Source organism: Procambarus clarkii, chromosome 56, assembly GCF_040958095.1.
Source record: "Procambarus clarkii isolate CNS0578487 chromosome 56, FALCON_Pclarkii_2.0, whole genome shotgun sequence".
In the NCBI taxonomy this organism is placed as follows: domain Eukaryota; kingdom Metazoa; phylum Arthropoda; class Malacostraca; order Decapoda; family Cambaridae; genus Procambarus; species Procambarus clarkii.
This window is the reverse complement of record NC_091205.1, coordinates 15,824,660-15,850,965: the sequence shown is the minus strand read 5'-3', so window position 1 is coordinate 15,850,965 and position 26,306 is coordinate 15,824,660. Positions and strand designations below refer to the sequence as shown.

Sequence of the window (26,306 nt, the reverse complement as noted above, 5' to 3'; positions counted from 1 at the left end):
ACCACTCTCCTGGGGGACACCTTCATCCCTCACACAGGTAATTTATTGCCCAATTCATCGTCTCATTCTTTCCGTGCCGGGGCGCGCGGGTCCATCTGTTTACACGAGAGATGTGCTAAGTAATCTTGTTCTCGGCCCAAGACAGTGCCATCAACTTCCCTCCATTGGCGAGGTGGGGGTTCCTTAGATGGGGGCGTGGAGACGGGGGTGGAGAGCGGAGGAGGGCGGCCCTGTTGTTGGGGGGAAAGGGATAGGGAGGGAGTTTAAGATGCTGGGAGGAGGAGGAGGAGGTGGAAGTGGCTTGCTGGCTATGTACAGGAAGATTGACTAGGTACCATCCACTCAATATAATGCACACACATATAATTGAACCAGTTACGAGAAGCTTAATCAAGTTAATTACGATCGTTAGGACCCTGTCTTAGGAGGAGAGATGAGATGACCTGTATTTCCATTCCTAAGAATGACATAAAGTGAGGACATGATTGATGCATGCAAATGGATGAAATATATCAATTCAAAATTGAACACTAAACATCCTTTTTCATCCTTCGGAGAAAATGGGTTAAATACTGGATTGAAAGTTGGGTTGCGGAATTCTAGAGCAGGTTGCCGGGTAATATAATAGACTAGGGTGTCGGTGGATTGTTTCAAGCGTAGGTTAGACAATTATATGAGTGGTTGTGTGTGGGTGTAAGCAATAGGTGCATTATGGATCCACTGCAGTTTTCTCAATCTTATGTTTGAATCTAGGAGGTATACATACATACGCCTGTTTGCTTCAGGTGTATGTATGTATATATGGCAGGTGCATGTATATATAACAAGTGCAGGTGTGTGTGCACACATGTAACAGGTGTAGCTGACAGGTATAGGTTGTAAGCATAGCTACCGGGGGGCCTGATTCACGAAGCAGTTACGCAAGTACTTACGAACCTGTACATATTTCCTCAAACGTTGACGGCTTTGGTTACATTTATTAAACAGTTTACAAGCATGAAAACTTCCCAATAAGCTATTGTTATTGTTATAAACAGCCTCCTGGTACTTCGGAGCTCATTAACTGTTTAATAATTGTAAACAAAGCCGCCAAAGATTGAGAAAAGATGTACAGGTTCGTAAGTGCTTGCGTAACTGCTTCGTGAATATAACCCCTGGTTCCTAAATTCCTGTTTTCTGGTCTCAGTTCCTCATACAAGTAAACAAGGAAAGCAATGTAAACAATTGCAAAAATAGTTTGCATAAACAACATTAAGAGAGTCACCAAGTGCTAAACGACACCGGAATACTGAACATGTTCACCACAAATGTAATAATTTAACTGTTCTGTCTTGTCAGTAAATATACACGAAACAATGTCAATTAATACACCGGCTCACTATACACAGGTGTATTTTTTTGTGTGAAGAATGAGGCAATAATTATGTTTATAATTGGACAGCCTCTCGTTCAACTCAGTAATAATGATTAATAGAATTTAGATGTTTTGTTTTAGTAGTGAATATGAAAGACAGTTTGACGTGTGTTACATTGATTGTGCAGCGAGGAATACAATAGCCACAGCCACTCGGTGATTTAAAGAGCTGGGAAGTCAAACACAGCCATTGGCTTCCTCCTCTCTCAAAGGGAGAAGAACCTTAGTAGTCTGTGGTCTCTCAAATGACATGTGAAACTCTCTCTCTCTCTCTCTCTCTCTCTCTCTCTCTCTCTCTCTCTCTCTCTCTCTCTCTCTCTCTCTCTCTCTCTCTCTCTCTCTCTCTCTCTCTCTCTCTCTCTCTCTCTCTCCAGTGATCAGCATCTTCCTGTTATTTGTTGCATTTGTCAGGTCTGACACAGATTACTGAAAATGTCAACATATACTGCTGCAGTATGACAGTAAACCTTGATCACTGGTGTACTAACTCAGAGAGACTGGCACACTCTCCCCATCATTCCCATCACCTGGGCAACATCTCCCCCGCTGTGCCAGGCCTGATGGCCGTATACACACCTCACCAGTGACGCTATCGTCACCCAGACGCAGCTTCCAACTCTCGAGTCCACCTTTCTAGGGAATGTTCCCTCTGTCCTGGGGGGAAGGTTGTGTTTGGTGGCTGGCTTAACTTTCACAGCTGTCTTGTGTCGGTGATATTGGGAGGATTTATAGTGTGTTATTTCTCTCCCTCTCCCTGCCTCAGGGTGGGCAATCAGCAGGGTGGAGAGGGAGCTGCGTTACCGCCTCTCCCTCTACTACGCCAAGGTGGACGACACGGGCACCTTCACCTGTACGGCGCCTACCGGCCACGACAACTTCCTTCACATCCTCGTCAAAGGTTAGTGCTCCCTCCATGTTTCCCTTCCTCCATCCCCTCCCTTTCTCCCCATCCTCCATCCCCTCCATCTCCTTCCTTCCCCTTGATTTACTCCCTTTGATTCCTTGATTTACTCCCTTTTAACTTGCATTGTTTTGCTTCTGTTTCTAATGGATATTATACGCGAAAATTACCCCTCATGGTGTCCTTAAATGTCGATGGTATCAGCGTTAATTGTCCTCTTTGGTAACTTGAATTTAACTCTTTGTAATTGGGACTCAATCTTTTATAATTATATTTTAACCCTTTGTGATTGAGGGGTTCAACCCGTCGTTACTAGTATTAAACGCTTTGTAAGCCGGATTGTGTCCTTTGTAAATAAGATCCAGCCTTTTGTAACTAGGATTCAATCCTTTGTAATTAGGATTCAAACCTTTGTGATTAGTAGTTACCTCATTGTAGGTTAACTAGGAGTTATACCCCTCGCAACAAGATCTTAGCTACCCTGCTGCATAAACGCTGGTAAAAGGGCAGCAACCTGGATTACCTAGACTGTTGTGGGTGGGACCTTCCTTGTGTATAGCAATATAGAGATTTGTTTTCAGTCTTTACAACTTGCCTGGAGTCGGATTCCTGTAGCAGTTATGCAAGTTCTCGGGGAACTTTCTCTTCTTATCGTCATCTTGTCGTCACCTTATCACCTCCTTGTCACCTCCTTATCACCTCCTTGTCACCTTGTCACCTTATCGCTCTCTTGGCACCTTGTCACCTCGCCTTCTTTTCACCTTCATAAATTGTGGATGACAATTTAATATTGTAATTTATATAATACAATATACATTAGAACATATATTATTCTGATGTATAAGTGGTATATAATATATAAGTGGTATATTGTATAAGCCACTAAAGATGTTGTAAAGCTTAGCTTTTACCCAAAATCATTACATTTATAGTATTTGTAGCTTTATATCTTAGATGCGTTAAAAAACGTAGATGTTTTATGTTTAAACAAAGACAGAAATATAATAAGTTACATTTTAAATCTTTTACTACTAAAATATCTCGAGTTTTATGAAAAATATATATACACATTTCTAAATGATGCTTGTCGGCTCAGCCTCCGAGCACCGAGCTCTCTGTGTGCTCTAATGGCGCTTGTCTGCTCGTCCTCCGAGCACCGAGCCCTCTGTGTGCTCTAATGGCACTTCTCTGCTCGGTCTCCGAGCACCGAGTCCTCTGTGTGCTCTAATGAGACCAAAAAGTTGGAATGGCCGCCAAGTCATAAATCACTAGAAACTCTCTGCCCCGGCCTGGGTCATAGGTTCGAACCCTGGTCGGGTTCTTAGTGTTCTAATAAATCTCGTAATTAACAGATTCGCTAATAGTGATAACAGTTTGATGTGCCGTCAGGAAGACAGAGTTATTATAAATACATTATAGGGAATATAACTTACCAGAGAGGAAAGATATACGTGTTTTAATGAGTGATTCTCGCGGTCCGTATAATTACCCAGGCGCAAAGCCACTTGGGTCGAAACATAGTTTTGCTACGAAATAAACGCCTTTTATAACGGAATAAATGGTAGGTGACTCTGCCTGTCTCATTGCCCTCGGAGCCTCCAACCCTACACATTATACAGTCAGTTCTCTAATTAATAGATTGGTTAATAATGCTTAATATTTTACGTCATCTGAAAGACATAGAAAAGAGATGTAAACGCTATTGTGACTGCACTTTAAGGAATATAAGTTGTGTGGGTGTGTGAGCGATGACATTGAAGAGCACCGCCGGTGTTCGGACACCTTGAGGCTGGCACAACATCGCCGGTCTCCAGTCATCTTGAGGCTAGCACAACATCGCCGGTCTCCGGACACCTTGAGGCTAGCACAACATCGCCGGTCTCCAGACACCTTGAGGCTAGCACGACATCGCCGGTCTCCAGACATCTTGAGGCTGGCACAACATCGCCGGTCTCCGGACACCTTGAGGCTAGCACAACATCGCCGGTCTCCGGACACCTTGATGCTAGCACAACATTGCCAGTCTTCGGACACCTTGAGGCTAGCACAACATCGCCGGTCTCCGGACACCTTGATGCTAGCACAACATTGCCAGTCTTCGGACACCTTGAGGCTAACACAATATTGCCGGTCTCCGGACACCTTGAGGCTAAGACAACATCGCCGGTCTCCGGACACCTTGAGGCTAACACAACATCGCCGGTCTCCGGACACCTTGAGGCTAGCACAACATCGCCGGTCTCCGGACACCTTGAGGCTGGCACAACATCACCGGTCTCCGGACACCTTGAGGCTAGCACAACATCGCCGGTCTCCGGACACCTTGAGGCTAACACAATATTGCCGGTCTCCGGACACCTTGAGGCTAAGACAACATCGCCGGTCTCCGGACACCTTGAGGCTAACACAACATCGCCGGTCTCCGGACACCTTGAGACTAACACAACATCCCCGGTCTCTGGACACCTTGAGGCTAAGACAATATCGCCGGTCTCCGGACACCTTGAGGCTAACACAACATCGCCGGTCTCCGGACACCTTGAGGCTAACACAACATCGCCGGTCTCCGGACACCTTGAGGCTAAGACAATATCGCCGGTCTCCGGACACCTTGAGGCTAAGACAATATCGCCGGTCTCCGGACACCTTGAGGCTAGCATAACATCGCCGGTCTCCAGACACTTTGAGGCTAATACAACATCGCCGGTCTCCAGACAACTATATGCAATTAGTCAGATCTGCAGCTGAGCTGGCAACGTGATTGGCTAAACGATAACATGTACAACGTGACCTGCCTTCTGATTGGCCAAATGAAAAGTAAGCAGAGACAACTATCGAGACGCAGGTGAACCAGATCCAAACTGGTTATAACTGAGTAACCAACACCTTCCTGAATGGTGTTCCCTGAGTGGTCCACCAGGGTGTTCCCTGGTGTGTTACCTGGTGTGTTCCCTGGTGTGTTCCTGGTGTGTTCCCTGGTGTGTTCCCTGGTGTGTTACCTGGTGTGTTACCTGGTGTGTTCCCTGGTGTGTTCCCTGGTGTGTTACCTGGTGTGTTCCCTGGTGTGTTCCCTGGTGTGTTACCTGGTGTGTTACCTGGTGTGTTCCCCGGTGTGTTCCCTGGTGTGTTACCTGGTGTGTTCCCTGGTGTGTTCCCTGGTGTGTTACCTGGTGTGTTACCTGGTGTGTTCCCTGGTGCTTTGCTGATGTCTCCTGCTTCTCCTTCTCATCTTAATCCCTCAAATTCTTGGTACACACACATCTTTATTGGTGCCCTGTTGCCAAGGCTGGGCCACAGGGTCACCCATCCAGTTGGTGGCCAGGTATTGGTTTAAGCTATATAGTTAACAGTGAGAGTTAACCAGACTAGCGCATGGCACTGAGCCAGCTGGCTCCAGTACTGCCATCGTCTCAGAAAGGGAGACGGGTGAGAGGGTATGAGGGGAGCATAAGAAATAATGGGGTAAGGAAAGGGGAAGCACAGGACTAAGGGTGAAGGGAAGGGGAAATGGATGAGTGAATGGAAAGGAGCGAGGGGAGAGAGAGAGAGAGAGAGAGAGAGAGAGAGAGAGAGAGAGAGAGAGAGAGAGAGAGAGAGAGAGAGAGAGAGAGAGAGAGAGACAGAGAGAGAGTGAGAGTGAGAGAGAGGGGTCAGAGAAGAGGGTGATGGGAAAGAGAAAGAGGTCAGGGGGGAGAGAGGGGGTGAGGGGAGAGGGAAGGAAGAGAAGTAAAGCAGGACAATAGGATAATTAGGAGGGAGACGTGAGTGGTTACGAGATAAGCCACCGGCTCTTCCTCCTCTTACCTAACACCGCTTGTAACACCGAGCTTCACCTCCTGGGCCCCGCCTTTCCCTCTCGGTCGTAAAATACAATGACTCGTGACCTCTTCATTTGTTATCATAACTGCTTTTAAATATAAAGAGGAAGGTCCCCCTTTTCTATTTCCCTTTCTAATTGGTTCCACTTACTCCCTGACCTTGGAGTGAAGGAATGTTTCATCAGTATAAACATCCTGCCTGTGTCTGCCTCATCGATACCCCTGAGTATTTTCTATGTCCGGATCATACCCAGGTAGGCTCGAACCCTCGTCCCTGAACGCCCCGTGTTGTGTTAAGGCCATCATGGTCTAGCCGGTTGTGCATGTGCCAGGGAAGTCCAAGAATGTGGGTATTATCTCAGTGCACAACCTTAACATTTTCTCCAGCTGTGTTGTGTCACATGGGAAGATTGCTTAAGGATGGTGCTGCATCTTCCAGGACTGGTCTAATGTATGTGGTTTTTAGACTCCTGAATATGACTCTTTGTTCAAAGTTATGCATTTAATATTATTTTGGTCAATGTTGCATATGCAGGTGATGTTATGCGGTTTAGGTTTGGCTCAGAAGATAGGTATAGTGTGATGTCTGCTCCCCGAGTTTGATTACCTCTTCGACTCCAGGAGTGGGGACGATGAGGCATAATAACGTTATCTTGAGGTTATCTTGAGATGATTTCGGGGCTTTAGTGTCCCCGCGGCCCGGTCCTCGACCAGGCCTCCACCCCCTGGAAGCAGCCCGTGACAGCTGACTAACACCTAGGTACCTATTTTTTTACTGCAAGGTAACAGGGGTATAGGGTGAAATAAACTCTGCCCATTGTTTCTCTCCAGCGCCCGGGATCGAACCCGGGACCACAGGATCACAAGTCCAGTGTGCTGTCCGCTCGGCCGACCGGCTCCCTTGGCTGAACAGTTGGCACCAAACCCACTTATCTGAAAATGATGAACCTACGACGTTTAGACCCGTCCTGGACCACACTATCATGTCGCGTGATGTGTATTACAAGAATTTTTAATGGTCCAGGGTGGACCGAAACGTTGTTTTCAGATTTTCAGATTTGTGAGCTGAAAATGAGGTCGCGGGGCCACGTAGCCTGGTGGATAGCGCGCAGGACTCGTAATTCTATGGCGCGGGTTCGATTCCCGCACGAGGCAGAAACAATGGGCAGAGTTTCTTTCACCCTATGCCCCTGTTACCTAGCAGTAAATAGGTACCTGGGTGTTAGTCAGCTGTCACGGGCTGCTTCCTGGGGGTGGAGGCCTGGTCGAGGACCGGGCCGCGGGGACACTAAAGAAATCAACTCAAGATAATCTCAAGATAGGGGGGAACCCAGGCGTATTTCCCCTCGCAGTTGGTGTCTTGTCTCCAGCTTCCTGTTCCAAAATACTTTTGGATTTGTCTGTGTTGAACTCAACCAGATCCTCGTGATGTTTTTCATGATTGTAAACACTGTTAAGTATAATAATTTGGTTTCATTGAAGTATCGGGTATTGACGCCAGGCTAAGTCTTCAACTGACAGCCTTCTCCCCAGGGGAGGAGTATTGTGACACAGGGCTGCATGCTGGCTTTCTAACATTAACAGTCCACCTTTGCCTCTTCTGTCTCATCTGCCTCTCTTAAGTGGAATTCTACAGTTTGTTTAGCAGGATCTGCCATCCCTAAATACCACACTCGTGTTTTTGTTACAAAAGTTACAAAAGCTATTTCTTTATTTATATTTTGTTACAAAAGCTATTTCTTTATTTATATTTTGTTACAAAAGTTACAAACGCTTTTGTTACAAAAGCTATTTCAGTTCATGAAATAATCTGTTAAGCTACTCTCACACACGTAAGATTCAATACGAATGTGTTCCACTCTCTGTGGATGTGAGCTCTCTGGAGTCGTCTTGTCATGTCGTTCCTGGCATGCTTGCCTGTCGTTCCTGGCATGCTTGCCTGTCGTTCCTGGCATGCTTGCCTGTCGTTCCTGGCATGCTTGCCTGTCGTTCCTGGCATGCTTGCCTGTCGTTCCTGGCATGCTTGCCTGTCGTTCCTGGCATGCTTGCCTGTCGTTCCTGGCATGCTTGCCTGTCGTTCCTGGCATGCTTGCCTGTCGTTCCTGGCATGCTTGCCTGTCGTTCCTGGCATGCTTGCCTGTCGTTCCTGGCATGCTTGCCTGTCGTTCCTGGCATGCTTGCCTGTCGTTCCTGGCATGCTTGCCTGTCGTTCCTGGCATGCTTGCCTGTCGTTCCTGGCATGCTTCCCTGTCGTTCCTGGCATGCTTCCCTGTCGTTCCTGGCATGCTTGCCTGTCGTTCCTGGCATGCTTCCCTGTCGTTCCTGGCATGCTTGCCTGTCGTTCCTGGCATGCTTGCCTGTCGTTCCTGGCATGCTTGCCTGTCGTTCCTGGCATGCTTGCCTGTCGTTCCTGGCATGCTTGCCTGTCGTTCCTGGCATGCTTGCCTGTCGTTTTTCTACTTTGTTGGGTCTTCTTAAGGTATTATTTAGTACAAACATCACGCCTGTTTGTTGTTGTTGTGTGTGTGTGTGTGTGTGTGTGTGTGTGTGTGTGTGTGTGTGTGTGTGTGTGTGTGTGTCTGTTTACGATTTGTGCCTGTAGGATCGAGCTGTTAGCTCTTGGAACCCGCCTTTTCATCTGTCAGTTGATTAATGTATTGACTGTCGATCTGTTTTTCTTCTATCTTATCTACTATTTATCTCTCTCTCTCTCTCTCACACACACACACACACACACACACACACACACACACACACACACACATTCCCAGGATGCAGCCCGTAGTAGCTGTCAAACTACCAGGTAGTTATTTACTGCTAGGTGAACAGATGCATCAGATGAAAGAAATTCTGACCATTTATTTCTGCCTCGACCGGGAATCGAACCCAGATGCCAAGGACTACCAACCCAGAGCGCTGTCCACTCGGCCGCGAGGACCTGTGTCTTGAAATTTTAAGTCCTTGAGTCTCCTCACTTTCTCCTGACCCTTGGAGCGGTCTCCTCGCTTTCTCCTGACCCTTGGAGCGGTCTCCTCACTTTCTCCTGACCCTTGGAGCGGTCTCCTCACTTTCTCCTGACCCTTGGAGCGGTCTCCTCGCTTTCTCCTGACCCTTGGAGCGGTCTCCTCGCTTGTTATAAGCTGAAGTAGAGTGTCTTGACTTAATCATGCAGTGGCCACCCTGAAGCCATCAACACAGCCACTCTCCTGGTCAACAAAGGTGTCCAGCAGCTGGACACCCTCATAAAGACTGTGAAGCAGTATCCTCCCCCACGATAACAGCTTGATGGTTAAAAGCAATTTCAGCATACTAAGAAAAAAAAAAATTGTACCACTTACGGGCTATTCATGCCCGTGCCACCTCTTGGGTGGCTTAATCTTTATAAATCAATCAATCAGTCTTGACTTGAGATTACGGGCTCACCATAGCCCGTGCTACATGGACACTTCGTCCTGAGTAGCTAAATCTTTAACAACAACATGTCTTAGACTTGTGACCATCTTATCATTACCTCCTGGTTCACGTTCACCAACTATTTGCTCACACCAGCTGAGAACTCGCAACATTGGGGGATAAAGTGCAGAAGATTAGATTCAGTAAAGACCTGGGTAAATACTGGGTTGGAAACAGGATTGTGAATTTGTGGATCAAATTAGGGTGTGATTCTAATGTTCATGTGCTTTTATGTTACGTGAAAAGAAAGGAAAAAGATGATTTCTTCCATCCTTTTGTTCTTGTGTGGTGGTAAGCCTGGGAAATTCTCCAGTTCACTTGCGTCTTAACTATTTTTGCCAGTTTATCATCTTCCGTAAACATATGATTCCATGGAGGAATTGGCTTGTGTTGGGTCCGGGTCCTCAGCATGCTGCTATTGGTATGGGTACAAGTACTGTACTTGTGGCTTCCTGCTCGTGCCCCTCCTCTCCAGTACCTCCCTTCTCACTCTGATTCTCCACCTCCTCTTGGAAAGGTGTTCTCTACCCCTGAGAAAGGTGTTCTCTACCCCTGAGAAAGGTGTTCTCTATCCCTGAGAAAGGTGTTCTCTATCCCTGAGAAAGGTGTTCTCTAACCCTAAGAAAGGTGTTCTCTATCCCTGAGAAAGGTGTTCTCTACCCCTGAGAAAGGTGTTCTCTACCCCTGAGAAAGGTATTCTTTACCCCTGAGAAAGGTGTTCTCTACCCCTGAGAAAGGTATTCTCTACCCCTGAGAAAGGTATTCTCTACCCCTGAGAGAGGTATTCTCTACCCCTGAGAAAGGTATTCTCTACCCCTGAGAAAGGTATTCTCTACCCCTGAAAAAGGTGTTCTCTACCCCTGAGAAAGGTGTTCTCTACTCCTGAGAAAGGTGTTCTCTACCCCTGAGAAAGGTATTCTCTACTCCTGAGAAAGGTGTTCTCTACCCTTGAGAAAGGTGTTCTCTACCCCTGAGAAAGGTGTTCTATACCCCTGATGAGCTTCTTTATGAAACCTCAACCAATTAACCGCGTCAAAAGCGTTTTGGCTGTTAAGAAAATACTATCAACCCATCCCCCCCTCTCTCTCTCTCTCTCTCTCTCTCTCTCTCTCTCTCTCTCTCTCTCTCTCTCTCTCTCTCTCTCTCTCTGTAACTTCCATCAGCATATTACAGAACTGACGAGTTTGTCAGTAATAATTTTCCTTCACTAACATGTTGTAGTTTATATATTCAATTGTCCTGTTTACTTTCGTAACTAGCTTCCATGTGGCTCGTCTGACTATTGCAGGTGAGGCTGTCAATGGCATTCAGTTGAGTGTCCATGATGAAGGGTCGGGTGTAACCAGGTGTGCAAGAGAACTTGCATACCTGGCTCTTTCATCTCTTATATTTTAAAGTTCTGGTTGGATGCCACCAGTCTGATGGTCGGTGGCCTCGCTAATTCATGCACATGGCTCTTATTGCCATGGTTGAAGTCCCCCCAGGATTGTGAGAATTGTTCTCATACTGAGACCTCTGTGTTACTGCTCTTTGGTGTGTGTGTGTGTGTGTGTGTGTGTGTGTGTGTGTGTGTGTGTGTGGGTGGGTGGGTGGGTGGGTGGGTGGGTGTGGGTGGGTGTGTGTGTGTTGGTGGGTGTGTGGGTGGGTGTGTGTGTGTGTGGGTGGGTGGGTGTGTGTGTGTGTGGGTGGGTGTGTGTGTGTGTGTGTGTGGGTGTGTGTGTCGAATTTTATTTGTAATTGAGTCCTTCATTTTCAAAAACTATCTGCTCACAATGTATTTTTTTTTTGCTGTGGCCTTTATGGTATGCAGGGAGTAACAGAATTTTTTTCATACACCCGCACTCACTCTCACCCACACTCTCACCCACCCGCACTCACCCTCACCCACCCCACTCTCGCCCACCCCACTCTCGCCCACCCCACTCGCCCACCCCCACTCTCACCCACCCACACTCTCACCCACCCACACACCCACCTCATAGTAGCGGGCTCCAGAGACGCTCCTCAATAACACTCATTATCTCCGTCCCAACACACAAAAGGTGGTGGACAGGCGGGACAATTGACGGTGCGGGAGCCATTGTGGAGCGGTGACGGAGGGAGGGAAAGAGGGAGGGAAAGAAGTGGAAGGGGTGAATGGAGAGGTAGAGAAGACGGGCCTTTGTTTACCCCCCCCCCCTCCCCCTGGCGTTCTTGTATGTCTGGGCGACTGCCGGTGTGTCGAGACCTCAGCAGGTGTTGTTCTGCAGGTGTCAGCTGTCCTCCGGTCTCAGGTGACGAGGTGCTGCAGGTGCATGGCGATAGTGTCACGTTGGGCGCCGCCCTCACCTTCTCCTGCCCCGACGGGTTCTACTTGGAGGGAGTGGCCAAGCTCACCTGCCTGCCTTCTGGTGAGTCTCCAAGGTCACCTGCCTCCCTTCTGGTGAGTCTGCGTGGTAACTTGCCTGGTCCCTACAGGTGAGTCTCCAAGTTCACTTGCCTCCCTACAGGTGAGTATGAAATCACCTATCCTCCCTTCAGGTGAGCCTCCAACGTCACCTGCTTGCCTTCTGGTGAATACCAAGTCACCTGCCTCCCTTCAGGTGAGTATTAAGTCACCTGCCTCCCTTCAGGTGAGTATTAAGTCACCTGCCTCCCTTCAGGTGAGTATGAAGTCACCTGCCTCCCTTCAGGTGAGTATTAAGTCACCTGCCTCCCTTCAGGTTAGTATGAAGTCACCTGCCTCCCTTCAGGTGAGTATGAAGTCACCTGCCTCCCTTCAGGTGAGTATTAAGTCACCTGCCTCCCTTCAGGTGAGTATGAAGTCACCTGCCTCCCTTCAAGTGAGTATTAAGTCACCTGCCTCCCTTCAGGTGAGTATGAAGTCACCTGCCTCCCTTCAAGTGAGTATTAAGTCACCTGCCTCCCTTCAAGTGAGTATTAAGTCACCTGCCTCCCTTCAGGTGAGTATGAAGTCACCTGCCTCCCTTCAGGTGTGTATTAAGTCACCTGCCTCCCTTCAGGTGAGTATGAAGTCACCTGCCTCCCTTCAGGTGAGTATGAAGTCACCTGCCTCCCTTCAGGTGTGTATTAAGTCACCTGCCTCCCTTCAAGTGAGTATTAAGTCACCTGCCTCCCTTCAGGTGAGTATGAAGTCACCTGCCTCCCTTCAGGTGAGTATGAAGTCACCTGCCTCCCTTCAGGTGAGTATGAAGTCACCTGCCTCCCTTCAGGTGAGTATGAAGTCACCTGCTTCCCTTCAGGTGAGTATAACACAATAAGCAGTTTTCAACCACCAAAACCTCTTTTGCCTCAATGTGCCAGTTTGGATTTGCCCATTCTATTTTACACAGATTTAAGTCGCCCAGCATGCAGATATTACACCCTCAAGATGCCCCCCAAGGTGTTTCTCACCACATAGGCCTCTGGGGCCAGATTCACATAAGCACTTACGAACCTGTACATCTTTTCTCAATCTTTGGTGGCTTTGTTTACAATTATTAAACAGTTTACAAGCATGAAAACTTACCAATCAACTGTTGTTATTGTTATAAGCAGCCTCCTGGTGCTTCGGAGCTCATTAACTGTTTAATAATTGTAAACAAAGCCGCCTAAGATTGAGAAAAGATATACAGGTTCGTAAGTGCTTTCGTGAATCTGGCCCCTGATCTTTACTGTACAAGGAGCCGGGTATTATGCTACCATTGTGTAAATCGACATTGATCTGCATGCTTCTGTGATTGAGAAGTTCGTATGCAATGTGACGTATAAGAGCACTCGCCCACAGGTGACTTTGCAGTGCTTTCACAGTGGTTTCATTCTTGTCTTGCTCAGGCGGGGCTAGAGATGTGTTGTGCATGGTGTGCAGTAGGTTGTTGAGCACACAGTTACAGAAGATGGTTAAAGAGATTTTACAATGCACAGCAGCATACGTGTATTTAGTGTAAGTATCTATAGGGGATTAGTGTATATATATATTTGCATATATCCTTGACAGTGATATATGGTGAAGCCTGAGTCGTCAGAAACTGTGCATATATTTTGTTCCTGGTGGCTAGGTTAGACTAGGCTGGGTTAGACTAGGCTAGGCTGGGCTAGGTCTCGCTATGCTACGCTGGATTAGGCTAGGCTAAGCTAGGTTAGGTTAGGCTAGGTTAGGTGGCTTAGTGCTACCTAATATATGAATTCTTTTTATTTGTGTATATGTTGAATTTATCTTAGTTTTACGTTTATATTTCAAATTAATGAGCCCATGTTAATGATAGTGTGTATTGGGTTAAGCTTATCTGATTTGGGATGGTTGGGCTTCAGCTCCTTGGTCCCACTTCTCATCCATCTACTGACTGATGTATATGTTCCCTAAACATGTGGTAGCAAAGCTGTGTATAAATATAAATCAATCCCATTCCCTAGGACTGGTCCTTAGTGCCTAACACCAGTGCCTCTCTCTCCCCCCCTGCCCCAGGAGAGTGGTCAGGCCCTGTGGCACAGTGCCTGGTAGTCCGGTGCCCCTTGCTGGCACCTGATGACCCTCACCTACAGCTGCAGGCGGCCAATACCACCTATATGGGTGCCGCTGTGTTCACCTGTCTCCCTGGCTTCCGTCTACTGGGTCACAGCATCCTCCACTGTACCGCAAACGCCACCTGGTCACATCCCTTGCCCACCTGTCAAGGTAAGATGGGCAGGGACCTGCCTACCACCTGGTCCCACCCCTTGCCCACCTGTCAAGGTAAGATGGGCAGGGATCTGCCTACCACCTGGTCCCACCCCTTGCCCACCTGTCAATGTAAGATGGGCAGGGACCTGCCTGCCACCTGGTCCCACCCCTTGCCCACCTGTCAAGGTAAGATGGGCAGGGACCTGCCTGCCACCTGGTCCCACCCCTTGCCCACCTGTCAAGGTAAGATGGGCAGGGATCTGCCTACCACCTGGTCACATCCCTTGCCCACCTGTCAAGGTAAGATGGGCAGGGATCTGCCTACCACCTGGTCACATCCCTTGCCCACCTGTCAAGGTAAGATGGGCAGGGACCTGCCTACCACCTGGTCCCATCCCTTGCCCACCTGTCAAGGTAAGATGGGCAGGGACCTGCCTACCACCTGGTCCCATCCCTTGCCCACCTGTCAAGGTAAGATGGGCAGGGATCTGCCTACCACCTGGTCCCAACCCTTGCCCACCTGTCAAGGTAAGATGGGCAGGGACCTGCCTACCACCTGGTCCCAACCCTTGCCCACCTGTCAAGGTAAGATGGGCAGGGACCTGCCTACCACCTGGTCCCAACCCTTGCCCACCTGTCAAGGTAAGATGGGCAGGGACCTGCCTACCACCTGGTCCCAACCCTTGCCCACCTGTCAAGGTAAGATGGGCAGGGACCTGCCTACCACCTGGTTGTCATGGTGACCTTCATGAGGTATTATTGCACTTGAAATATAGTCAAATAAACACACCGCAAAATATACATGGTAAAATTATTTGATGATTGAGATAAGTTGTTTACATTGGTGGGCCTCGGTCCTGGGTGTAACCGACCTCCTGCTGCCTCTCTCTCTCTCTCTCTCTCTCTCTCTCTCTCTCTCTCTCTCTCTCTCTCTCTCTCTCTCTCTCTCTCTCTCTCTCTCTCTCTCTCTCTCTCTCTCTCTCTTGGCTACTTTTACCTCAGTTTACACCTCTCTCACTCTTACCTTTGTCTCCTCCTCCCTCACTCCTACCCTTGTCTCCTTCCTCACTCCTACCTTTGTCTCCTCCTTCCTCACTCCTACCTTTGTCTCCTCCTTCCTCACTCCTACCTTTGTCTCCTCCTTCCTCACTCCTACCTTTGTCTCCTCCTTCCTCACTCCTACCTTTGTCTCCTCCTTCCTCACTCCTACCTTTGTCTCCTCCTTCCTCACTCCTACCTTTGTCTCCTCCTTCCTCACTCCTACCTTTGTCTCCTCCTTCCTCACTCCTACCTTTGTCTCCTCCTTCCTCACTCCTACCTTTGTCTCCTCCTCCCTCACTCTTACCTTTGTCTCCTCCTCCCTCACTCCTACCCTTGTCTCCTCCTCCCTCACTCACCTCTTTGCTACCTTCTCTCTAACTCGCTTGCTTCCTCTCCCTGCCTCTCTCCTATGTGTTCCCTCCCTAACTTCCCACCTTTGACCCACCAGATCTTCGGTGTCAGGGGTACGAACTCTCCCCTTTGTCCCTGTTCTGTGTGTACAATCTCTCTCTGTCTCTCTCTCCACCTCTAACTTCAATTTACCATTTTTCTGTTGCTCTGAGTCTCCCCCCCCCTCTCTCTCTCTCTCTCTTGTTATCGATATCTTCCTCTCTATCCGTTCGTCCCCCCTTCATCCCATATTCTTCCCTCCTATCCCCTCCCTCCCCTGCCACCTTTCCCGCCTTCCCCTGCCACCTTTCCCGCCTTCCCCTGCCACCTTTCCCGCCTTCCCCTGTCACCTTTCCCGCCTTCCCCTGCCACCTTTCCCGCCTTCCCCTGCCACCTTTCCCGCCTTCCCCTGGCACCTTTCCCACCTTCCCCTGCCACCTTTCCCGCCTTGCCCTGTCACCTTTCCCGCCTTCCCCTGCCACCTTTCCCGCCTTCCCCTGCCACCTTTCCCGCCTTCCCCTGCCACCTTTCCCGCCTTCCCCTGCCACCTTTCCCGCCTTCCCCTGCCACCTTTCCCGCCTTCCCCTGCCACCTTTCCCGCCTTCCCCTGCCACCTTTCCCGCCTTCCCCTGGCACCTTTCCCACCTTCCCCTGCCACCTTTCCCGCCTTGCCCTGTCACCTTTCCCGCCTTCCCCTGCCACCTTTCCCGCCTTCCCCTGCCACCTTTCCCGCCTTCCCCTGCCACCTTTCCCGCCTTCCCCTGCCACCTTTCCCGCCTTCCCCTGCCACCTTTCCCGCCTTCCCCTGCCACCTTTCCCGCCTTCCCCTGGCACCTTTCCCACCTTTCCCGCCTTGCCCTGTCACCTTTCCCGCCTTCCCCTGCCACCTTTCCCGCCTTCCCCTGCCACCTTTCCCGCCTTCCCCTGCCACCTTTCCCGCCTTCCCCTGCCACCTTTCCCGCCTTCCCCTGCCACCTTTCACGCCTTCCCCTGCCACCTTTCCCGCCTTCCCCTGCCACCTTTCCCGCCTTCCCCTGGCACCTTTCTCACCTTCCCCTGCCACCTTTCCCGCCTTGCCCTGTCACCTTTCCCGCCTTCCCCTGCCACCTTTCCCGCCTTCCCCTGCCACCTTTCCCGCCTTCCCCTGCCACCTTTCCCGCCTTCCCCTGCCACCTTTCCCGCCTTCCCCTGCCACCTTTCCCGCCTTCCCCTGCCACCTTTCCCGCCTTCCCCTGCCACCTTTCCCGCCTTCCCCTGCCTCCGGGCACTAAGCAGCGTGCGGTGTCCCCAGAGGTGGTGTGTGAGGCAGCCGGGGCCCCCGAGCACGGCCGGGTGACGAGGCCCTCGTCCAGGAGGGTGGGCGAGGCTGTCACCTTCACCTGTCTCCCAGGGTACGTCGTCCACGGTCACGCCCTGGCCTTCTGCACCCATGATGGCACCTGGTCCCACCCCACACCCTCATGTGAGTCCTGGCTCGCTGGCTGGCTCCTGCTGGTCCTAGTACATGTGGTAGTACATGAGGAGGAGTAGATAGGTGGTGGTGGTAGATGAGAGGGTAGTCGATAGGTGGTGGTGATAGATATGGTAGTAGATAGATGGTGGTTGTAGTTGAGGGGGTGGTAGATAGATGAGGGGGTACTAAATAGGTGGTGGGGGTAGTAGATAGGTGGTGGTGGTGATAGATATGGTAGTAGATAGATGGTGGTGGTGCTGGTGGTTGTAGATGAGAGGGTAGTAGATAGGTGGTGGTAGTAGATGAGGGAGTAGTAGATAGGTGGTGGTGGTGTTGTAGAAATGGTAGTAAATGAAAGGGGTAGTAGATAGGAGGTGGTGGTGGTTGTAGCAGTGGTAGTGATGAGGGGGTAATAGATAGATGGTGGTAGTGATAGTATATGAGGGGGGGTAGTAGATAAGAGGTGGCGGTCTAGTGGTAGATGTGGTAGTAGATGAGGTGGTGGTGGTGTGGTAGAAGTATTAAGTGATGGTGTGATGGCTGGTCACATTAGTGGCAGTATTTGTATATTTTTGGTCTCATTATAATCATTAATTAGTATTAGTATTATTATTATTGACATAATTATTGTTTAATATGAATAACATAATTAATTTGATATTCCTTGTTACTGAGGATGTTTCAAGCTGATTAATAAACTATTTTCTGTATGTTTATCTGCACCAGTTTGTTGGAAATTTATTGAATATCAATTTTTTTGTCGTGTCTATTAGTATGATTAGTTTCTCACCTGTGTGTGTTCTGTTAATTAGTTTATCACCTGTGTGTGTCCTGTTAATTAGTTTCTCACCTGTGTGTGTCCTGTTAATTAGTTTCTCACCTGTGTGTGTCCTGTTAATTAGTTTATCACCTGTGTGTGTCCTGTTAATTAGTTTATCACCTGTGTGTGTTCTGTTAATTAGTTCCTCACCTGTGTGTGTTCTGTTAATTAGTTTATCACCTGTGTGTGTCCTGTTAATTAGTTCCTCACCTGTGTGTGTCCTGTTAATTAGTTTCTCACCTGTGTGTGTCCTGTTAATTAGTTTTTCACCTGTGTACGTGTTCTGTTAATTAGTTTCTCACCTGTGTGTGTCCTGTTAATTAGTTTCTCACCTGTGTGTGTCCTGTTAATTAGTTTCTCACCTGTGTGTGTCCTGTTAATTAGTTTCTCACCTGTGTGTGTCCTGTTAATTAGTTTCTCACCTGTGTGTGTCCTGTTAATTAGTTTTTCACCTGTGTACGTGTTCTGTTAATTAGTTTCTCACCTGTGTGTGTCCTGTTAATTAGTTTCTCACCTGTGTGTGTCCTGTTAATTAGTTTCTCACCTGTGTGTGTCCTGTTAATTAGTTTCTCACCTGTGTGTGTTCTGTTAATTAGTTTCTCACCTGTGTGTCCTGTTAATTAGTTCCTCACCTGTGTGTGTCCTGTTAATTAGTTTCTCACCTGTGTGTTCTATTAATTAGTTTCTCACCTGTGTGTGTTCTGTTAATTAGTTCCTCACCTGTGTATCATGTTAATTAGTTTATCACCTGTATGTGTCCTGTTAATTAGTTTCTCACCTGTGTGTGTCATGTTAATTAGTTCCTCACCTGTGTGTTCATAAGGTTTTATCACCAGTGAATTTCGTGTCAATCACCTTCTCACGTGCGTATATATCCCCCCCTCCCCCCCCACCCCCCCCACCCCAGGTGTAGAGTCGTGCCCCCACCCCGGGGAGCCCCAGCACGGCCGGGTCTCGCCCCGTCGCTCCCGCTACCACGTCGGGGCCACGCTGCTGGTGACGTGTCGCCCCGGGTACCGCCCCGCGGGGCCCGACCGCCTCTCCTGCCTCCACACCCGCCGCTGGTCCGCCCCGCTCACCAGGTGTGTCCCCTCCATCGGCTAAGTCAACACTCCGACCCGCCAAGACTCGCCCCGTCCCGACCCGTCAAGACCCACGAGCCCCGCCCCGCCAAGACCCGCCCCGCCCCGCCCCACCCCGCCCCGCCCTGCCAAGACCCACCCCGCCCCGCCAAGACCCGCCCCGCCAAGACCCGCCCCGCCCCGCCAAGACCCGCCCCGCCAAGACCCACCCGCCAAGACCCGCCCCGCCAAGACCCGCCCCGTCCTGTCCCGCCCCGTCGAATCGCTTTCAAAGGGGACAGTGACTGGCCTCAGGAGACAGTGGCTGGTCTCTGGGGACAGTGACTGGCCTCAGGGGACAGTGGCTGGCCTCAGGAGACAGTGGCTGGCCTCAGGGGACAGTGGCTGGCCTCAGGAGACAGTGTCTGGCCTCAGGGGACAGTGGCTGGCCTCAGGAGACAGTGGCTGGCCTCAGGGGACAGTGACTGGCCTCAGGGGACAGTGGCTGGCCTCAGGAGACAGTGGCTGGCCTCAGGGGACAGTGACTGGCCTCAGGAGACAGTGGCTGGCCTCAGGGGACAGTGGCTGGCCTCAGGGGACAGTGGCTGGCCTCAGGGGACAGTGACTGGCCTCAGGGGACAGTGGCTGGCCTCAGGGGACAGTGGCTGGTCTCTGGGGACAGTGTCTGGCCTCAGGGGACAGTGGCTGGTCTCTGGGGACAGTGACTGGCCTCAGGGGACAGTGGCTGGCCTCAGGGGACAGTGGCTGGCCTCAGGGGACAGTGGCTGGCCTCAGGGGACAGTGACTGGCCTCAGGGGACAGTGGCTGGCCTCAGGGGACAGTGGCTGGCCTCAGGGGACAGTGGCTGGCCTAAGGGGACAGTGACTGGCCTCAGGGGACAGTGGCTGGCCTCAGGAGACAGTGGCTGGCCTCAGGGGACAGTGGCTGGCCTCAGGGGACAGTGGCTGGCCTCAGGGGACAGTGGCTGGCCTAAGGGGACAGTGGCTGGCCTCAGGGGACAGTGGCTGGCCTCAGGAGACAGTGGCTGGCCTCAGGAGACAGTGGCTGGCCTCAGGGGACAGTGGCTGGCCTCAGGAGACAGTGGCTGGCCTCAGGAGACAGTGGCTGGCCTCAGGGGACAGTGGCTGGCCTCAGGGGACAGTGGCTGGTCTCAGGGGACAGTGGCTGGCCTAAGGGGACAGTGGCTGGCCTCAGGGGACAGTGGCTGGCCTCAGGGGACAGTGGCTGGTCTCAGGGGACAGTGGCTGGCCTAAGGGGACAGTGGCTGGCCTCAGGGGACAGTGGCTGGCCTCAGGGGACAGTGGCTGGCCTCAGGAGAAAGTGGCTGGCCTCAGAGGACAGTGGCTGGCCTCAGCTAGGTACAGTACATACTATATAAGAAGTAAGCTGCCTCTTCTACACGGTACAGGAACCTACATACCCACGACCACACCAAGTGTAGGGATGTAAACCCCAGCTCCTGTCCCCCGCCTCCTGCCTCACGGATATACCTCTCGAGTATATGTATATATACACACCTCGACATACATGCTTTCCAATACATTTAAGAATAGTTGTGTGATGTATAGGTATGTATATCTGATAATTAAAATAACGTCCCCTGCCAGTTTTGCCAAATATCTCCCAACTTGCTCTTTACATCTCTATACTTAAACTGAATATTTGTAAACAAAAATATATATGTAGTTGAGGCGTAATGTGTAAATATATGTTCTGTATGTGTCTTGGTGAGGAATAATATGTAAACGTTGTTGTTGTTTAAGATTCGCTACTTGGAACAAAATGTTCCAAGTAGCACGGGCTATGGTGAGCCCGTAATATGTAAATATTGGCAACCAAGAGTTGCCAATCCGGGGAAGCGCCTTATTTTATTGCTTCCAGAGTCTGATATCTAATTCTGACGAAGATTTATTGCACCTGATATAAGGCGAGACTGGAAATGATATCCTCCAGGAATTTTTTTGATTAGCGCTGCAATTTTGGTAGCGACATTTAAAGAGTGTAAATACCGAGTTTCGATTGAAACGTACAAACAAAAGACAATCGTCGTTGGTGACGTCATGCACAATAGTCGAGAGATGAAAACAACATTTTAGTGAATGTTAAGCCAGAAATACTCTCTTGATAATATCTAATTACACAAAACAGTTCAGTGGTTTCACAACCAGGTGTCAGTTTTAAAATGTGATTTAAATGAATATAAAACGTTGAAAAAATGGCGGGAATTAAAAGTCGAGTCGCCAGACATGACGTCAGTGAAGTGTCCCAAAGATGGCGCCAGGATTTAAATGAAAACAAAACGTTCTTTTAACTGGTTTATAAGAACGTTTTTGAAGAAATAAAAGAGAAAAAAAGAATGGCAAGTTTGGTGGTTAATGAAAAGTGCTTATATTCAAACCATCAACGATAGTTTGAAAATGGAGTGCTCGAAATTTGCCAAAAAGTTTCGCGGGAAAAATGCATGGCTTTCGGATGAAATGGCGGGTAAAAAGTGTTTACAAACAAAACCACGTGTTTAGCAATAAGGTAAACAAACCCAGTGTATTGTACATATCAGGAGTCATATCATAACATAGGTTCATCGGTACGTGGTAACCGTGAGCCAATACCTAGCTGGCACTGTTAGCTGGCACTGTTAGCTGACATCGTTAGCTGACACTGTTAACTGGCATTGTTAATTGGGACTGTTAGCTGGCACTGTTAGCAAACATTGTTAACTGATACTGTTAGTTAGCACTGTTACTTGGTATTGTTTGCTGGCATTGTTAGTCAAACATACTAGTTGACCCAATTTAGTGGTACTGTTAGCTGATTCTGTTAGCTGACCCTCTGATAGCTGACTACCACACCATGTCCTGTATAATGTAATAAACAATGAATTGTTATTATTTTGTTCACTATCCTTACATGTATACCATAATTACTTACTAGTTCGATCGTCATCAGTTGTGAGTCAGAGTATAAACCGTTTTTCATTCATAGACTGAAAACATATTTAGCATAGGTATGAATATATATATATATATATATATATATATATATATATATATATATATATATATATATATATATATATATATATATATATATATATATATATATATATATATAACATATCTATAAATAAAAACATATCTATAACATCTATCGAGGACTTAGAGCTTCTCATTTCAGGTATCATGTAACGACATGGATGGAGTCAGACAATTTACAACAGCGGATCGACTAGCATACGAGGCCAGACCACTGAAGTCGCTGTAAGTGCAAATGGTCAGTGGGGATACTGTATTAATCTTGGATCTAGGAAGCTGTACTTGCCCAAAGGGCATTACTATACGGTAAGAGAGAGCCGTGCGTTCATGCTGGGGATTTGTCAACATTTCATAGTGAGGTAAGGAAGCGTTGCTCACATCTTGGGAATTATAGGTCTGACGTTTGTGAGTAAACACCTCATCAGAGATTAGTTGTGTGTTAGGCTCAAGGCCTATACTAACTTCTGAAAGACTGTTATCCCCTTCACTATAACTTACTGACCAATCAGTAAGTATACTTTAGACCTGATTATAGTTCAGGATAATAAACTGTCAGTGTATATGTACCGAGAAGAGGAATACACCTCTGTGTGAATACACTTATCTCTCAGAGCCAAGGTAACTGATTTGTATTCTTCAAGTGCCAGTTGTTTGCCGATTAGTGAAAGCAAAATTAAAGTTTACATGAGGATAAGAATTTCTCAATATTTTCTGGAGTTTAGTCATGTGATAACTACAGGTTCCCACAATGAAAGTTTTATACTGCGAATCATTTTTTACGAACAACAAGTTTTAGCGGAATGTCGAGAGCGTTTGTGCAGACACCTCTGAAACTCAGAGTATCCACCCTTGCTTCCTACGCCAGTGTCTCTATACAATCCTTGCTGAATCCAGTGTTCTTGCTGAATCCTGTGTTCTTGCTGAATCCTGTGTTCTTGCTGAATCCTGTGTTCTTGCTGAATCCGGTGTTCTTGCTGAATCCTGTGTTCTTGCTGAATCCTGTGTTCTTGCTGAATCCGGTGTTCTTGCTGAATCCTGTGTTCTTGCTGAATCCGGTGTTCTTGCTGAATCCGGTGTTCTTGCTGAATCCTGTGTTCTTGCTGAATCCTGTGTTCTTGCTGAATCCTGTGTTCTTGAGGGAGTCTGCGGTTGAGGGAGCCGGTCGGCCGAGCAGACAGCACGCTGGACTTGTGATCCTGTGGTCACGGGTTCGATCCCGGGCGCCGGCGAGAAACAATGGGCAGAGTTTCTTTCACCCTATGCGCCTGTTACCTAACAGTAAAATAGGTACCTGGGTGTTAGCTGTCACGGGCTGCTTCCTGGGGGTGGAGGCCTGGTCGAGGACCGGGCCGCGGGGACACTAAAGCCCCGTAATCATCTCAAGATAACCTCAAGGTTCTTGCAGTGCCATCCTTAGTGATATTCAGGACCTTTTGAGTAGCCCGCCACACAGACGATACCTCAATAATTTTCCAGGCGTTTGATAATTTAATAATTTATTTTGATAATTGCTAAATCTAGCTGAAGCAAATCTGGAGGAACTAAAGTCATTCCAACATAACTGGAAATTAGTTGGAGTTAAGTAGCTTAGTGCAACTTAGCCTGATCGAAGGCCCAAGAGTTACACCCAATCATCTGCTTTTCCCCACCATTCATCCCCCAATCCCCCCTTCCCTCACCATTCATCCCCCCCTCCCCCACCATTCACACCCCCCCCATCCCCTCCATATCCTAACTTTCCACTAAAAACGCCGTTTCATTGATCCTTAATTAAACATTTTTTTTACGTGTTTTAAAGTGTTATTAAAAATGGTGTTTTTAAAAGTTAAATTTCAATTACACGCACACTCATTTTGTCCTGTTTAAAGGTAATTGAAAAGCTGATATAGTTCATGACATGAATAACGGTCTTGTTTTTTTAACAATGGGGTAAAATTATACGGTACTTACATTGCTGTTTGTTCATTATTGAGGTAATTGTATACACACAATTTGTACGATTTGTTTGTACCTGTGTGTTTGCTTTGGTAGGACTGTGTTTGTTTGTCTTTGTTCGTGCGTGTGCGTGTATGTGCGTGCTTGTATAATTATGTATGTGTGCGTCTGTGTCCCTTCTGTGTGTGTGTGTGTGTGTGTGTGTGTGTGTGTGTGTGTGTGTGTGATTAAGTGTAGTTTCAGGGAGAGGGATACGCTCGTGGTGTCTCGTCTTCCCAGAACTCTTTGTCATATAACGCTATCAAACGGTTTTGGCCTCTACCACCACCCATACTTGTTTCAATCGTCTGCCTCTCTCCGTTTTTTTCCCTTGTATGTATATGCTTATATGGTATGCATGTACAGTAGCGTGTACGCTTGTGTGTGTACGTCTGTAAGCAACTGACCTTTTTACCTGTCTCTTGCTGCCGAATCACATGGCCACCCGCGACGTGACGTCATTAGATCAACACACAAACTATTGCAGTATCCCGCAACTGTTTCTGTAAAAAATTGCCAGTTTGGCCCCAGGCACAAGTCCTGGGAAGACCACTGTCTTTGCTAATTTGACTTAAGTTCGTGCTTTTCTTACATATACAAACTTAAGTTCATCAGTGTTATCCAAAACACAATTCTAATTTCGCTTAAATAATCTCTTGAATTTTTCCAGCTTATTTCAACAACAGACAAAAATTAATTATCGTACGCTGCAACATTCACCTGGGGAAAATTATATAGCTTGGAATTAATTCCTTGAAAAAAGTCTAGTTTAACTTGCAATAAACAACAAGGTAACTTCAACATTACGCTGATATTGCTTCTGTATTTTAAGTTTTCTTATGCATAACGACCTTACATTGCACCTACGTCATATTGCTATAAATATTAGGAAAGACGTGGAACTCGGTGTGTTTACCAAGCAAGCTGTGCTAATGGCCGGGAGTGTTGCCATCAAGAGCTTCTGGGTATTGTCGCGTGCACCCAGGGAAAATGTGACAATGGATAAGGAAGAGATTTTATATATATATATATATATATATATATATATATATATATATATATATATATATATATATATATATATATATACATATATATATATATATATACATATATATATATATATATATATATGTATATATATATATATATATATATATATATATATATATATGTCTCTCTCTCTCTCTCTCTCTCTCTCTCTCTCTCTCTCTCTCTCTCTCTCTCTCTCTCTCTCTCTCTCTCTCTCTCTCTCTCTCTCTCTCTCTCTCTCTCTTTGTACAGACATTATTGATTAACTTCGTTTTAAATCTTATATATCCAGGAAATATTTAAAGACATTGGAAGGACTTAGTCAGTGCAACCACGGCCTCGCTTCTTGCAGGTTGGCGTTCGATCCCCGATGGCCCAATTGATTGGGGCGCCACTATTTCTCACCGTCCTCACACCCCCTTGGAGCCTTTCATGTGGCACATAGCATACTGGCTTGCCACTTTATCCCTATACTTACCTCACATTATATCATAAACAGAGAATGGACTGGAACTATCAGGAGAAAGCGCCAAGACATTATCGCTTGGAAGGGGTCAGGATAAGAATTAAGGGGATGGGACCGGGGAAAGGAATGGTGCCCAACCACTTGGACGGTCGGGGAATTGAACGCCGACCTGCATGAAGCGAGACCGTCGCTCTACCGTCTACCCCTAGTGGTGTCCAACCTCTTGGACGGTCGGGGAATTGAACGCCGACCTGCATGAAGCGAGACCGTCGCTCTACCGTCTACCCGAAGTGGTGTCCAACCTCTTGGACGGTCGGGGAATTGAACGCCGACCTGCATGAAGCGAGACCGTCGCTCTACCGTCTACCCGAAGTGGTTGAAGCTCATTAACAGGGGGAGACCGTCTCTCCAAAAGCCTACAAAATATATTAACAATTAGAAGCGAATACGAAAACTAAATGCATACAAACGAAGTATTTAAACACAAGCATGGATTCGTTCAACACATTATGGAACCCAGGCCTCGCAAAACATGCAAAAATAAAATGGAGAAAGATTCCCCAAGACTGATACCGGAAATTAGAAACCCAAGCTACGAGGACAGGTTAAGAGAACTGAATCTTTAAAAATTCGTGGCGAAGACATCCAGAGTAGACATGATGCATACGTGCAAGATACTAAAAATAATAGACAAGAAACATGTGTTTCAAGTAAAGAGAAACCGAGCCAGAGATCACAGGTGGAAACTTGGAGAAGATGAGTCCATGATATAATATCCTATTGGGTAAGTG

General features: G+C 48.0%; 1 protein-coding gene across 1 annotated transcript in view; it reads left to right on the top strand.

Moving 5' to 3' along the window:
• hig (hikaru genki) overlaps positions 1–19,662 on the top strand; it is a 140,647-nt gene extending 120,985 nt beyond the window's left edge. Inside the window, exons 8-12 of the mRNA XM_069305766.1 lie at positions 2,178–2,312; positions 11,836–11,976; positions 14,031–14,240; positions 16,948–17,118; positions 18,837–19,662. Coding sequence (XP_069161867.1) covers positions 2,178–2,312; positions 11,836–11,976; positions 14,031–14,240; positions 16,948–17,118; positions 18,837–19,033 — 854 coding nt within the window. The 3' untranslated portion in view covers positions 19,034–19,662. The remainder of the gene's footprint in view (positions 1–2,177; positions 2,313–11,835; positions 11,977–14,030; positions 14,241–16,947; positions 17,119–18,836) is intronic.
• The last annotated feature ends 6,644 nt before the right edge of the window (positions 19,663–26,306 follow it).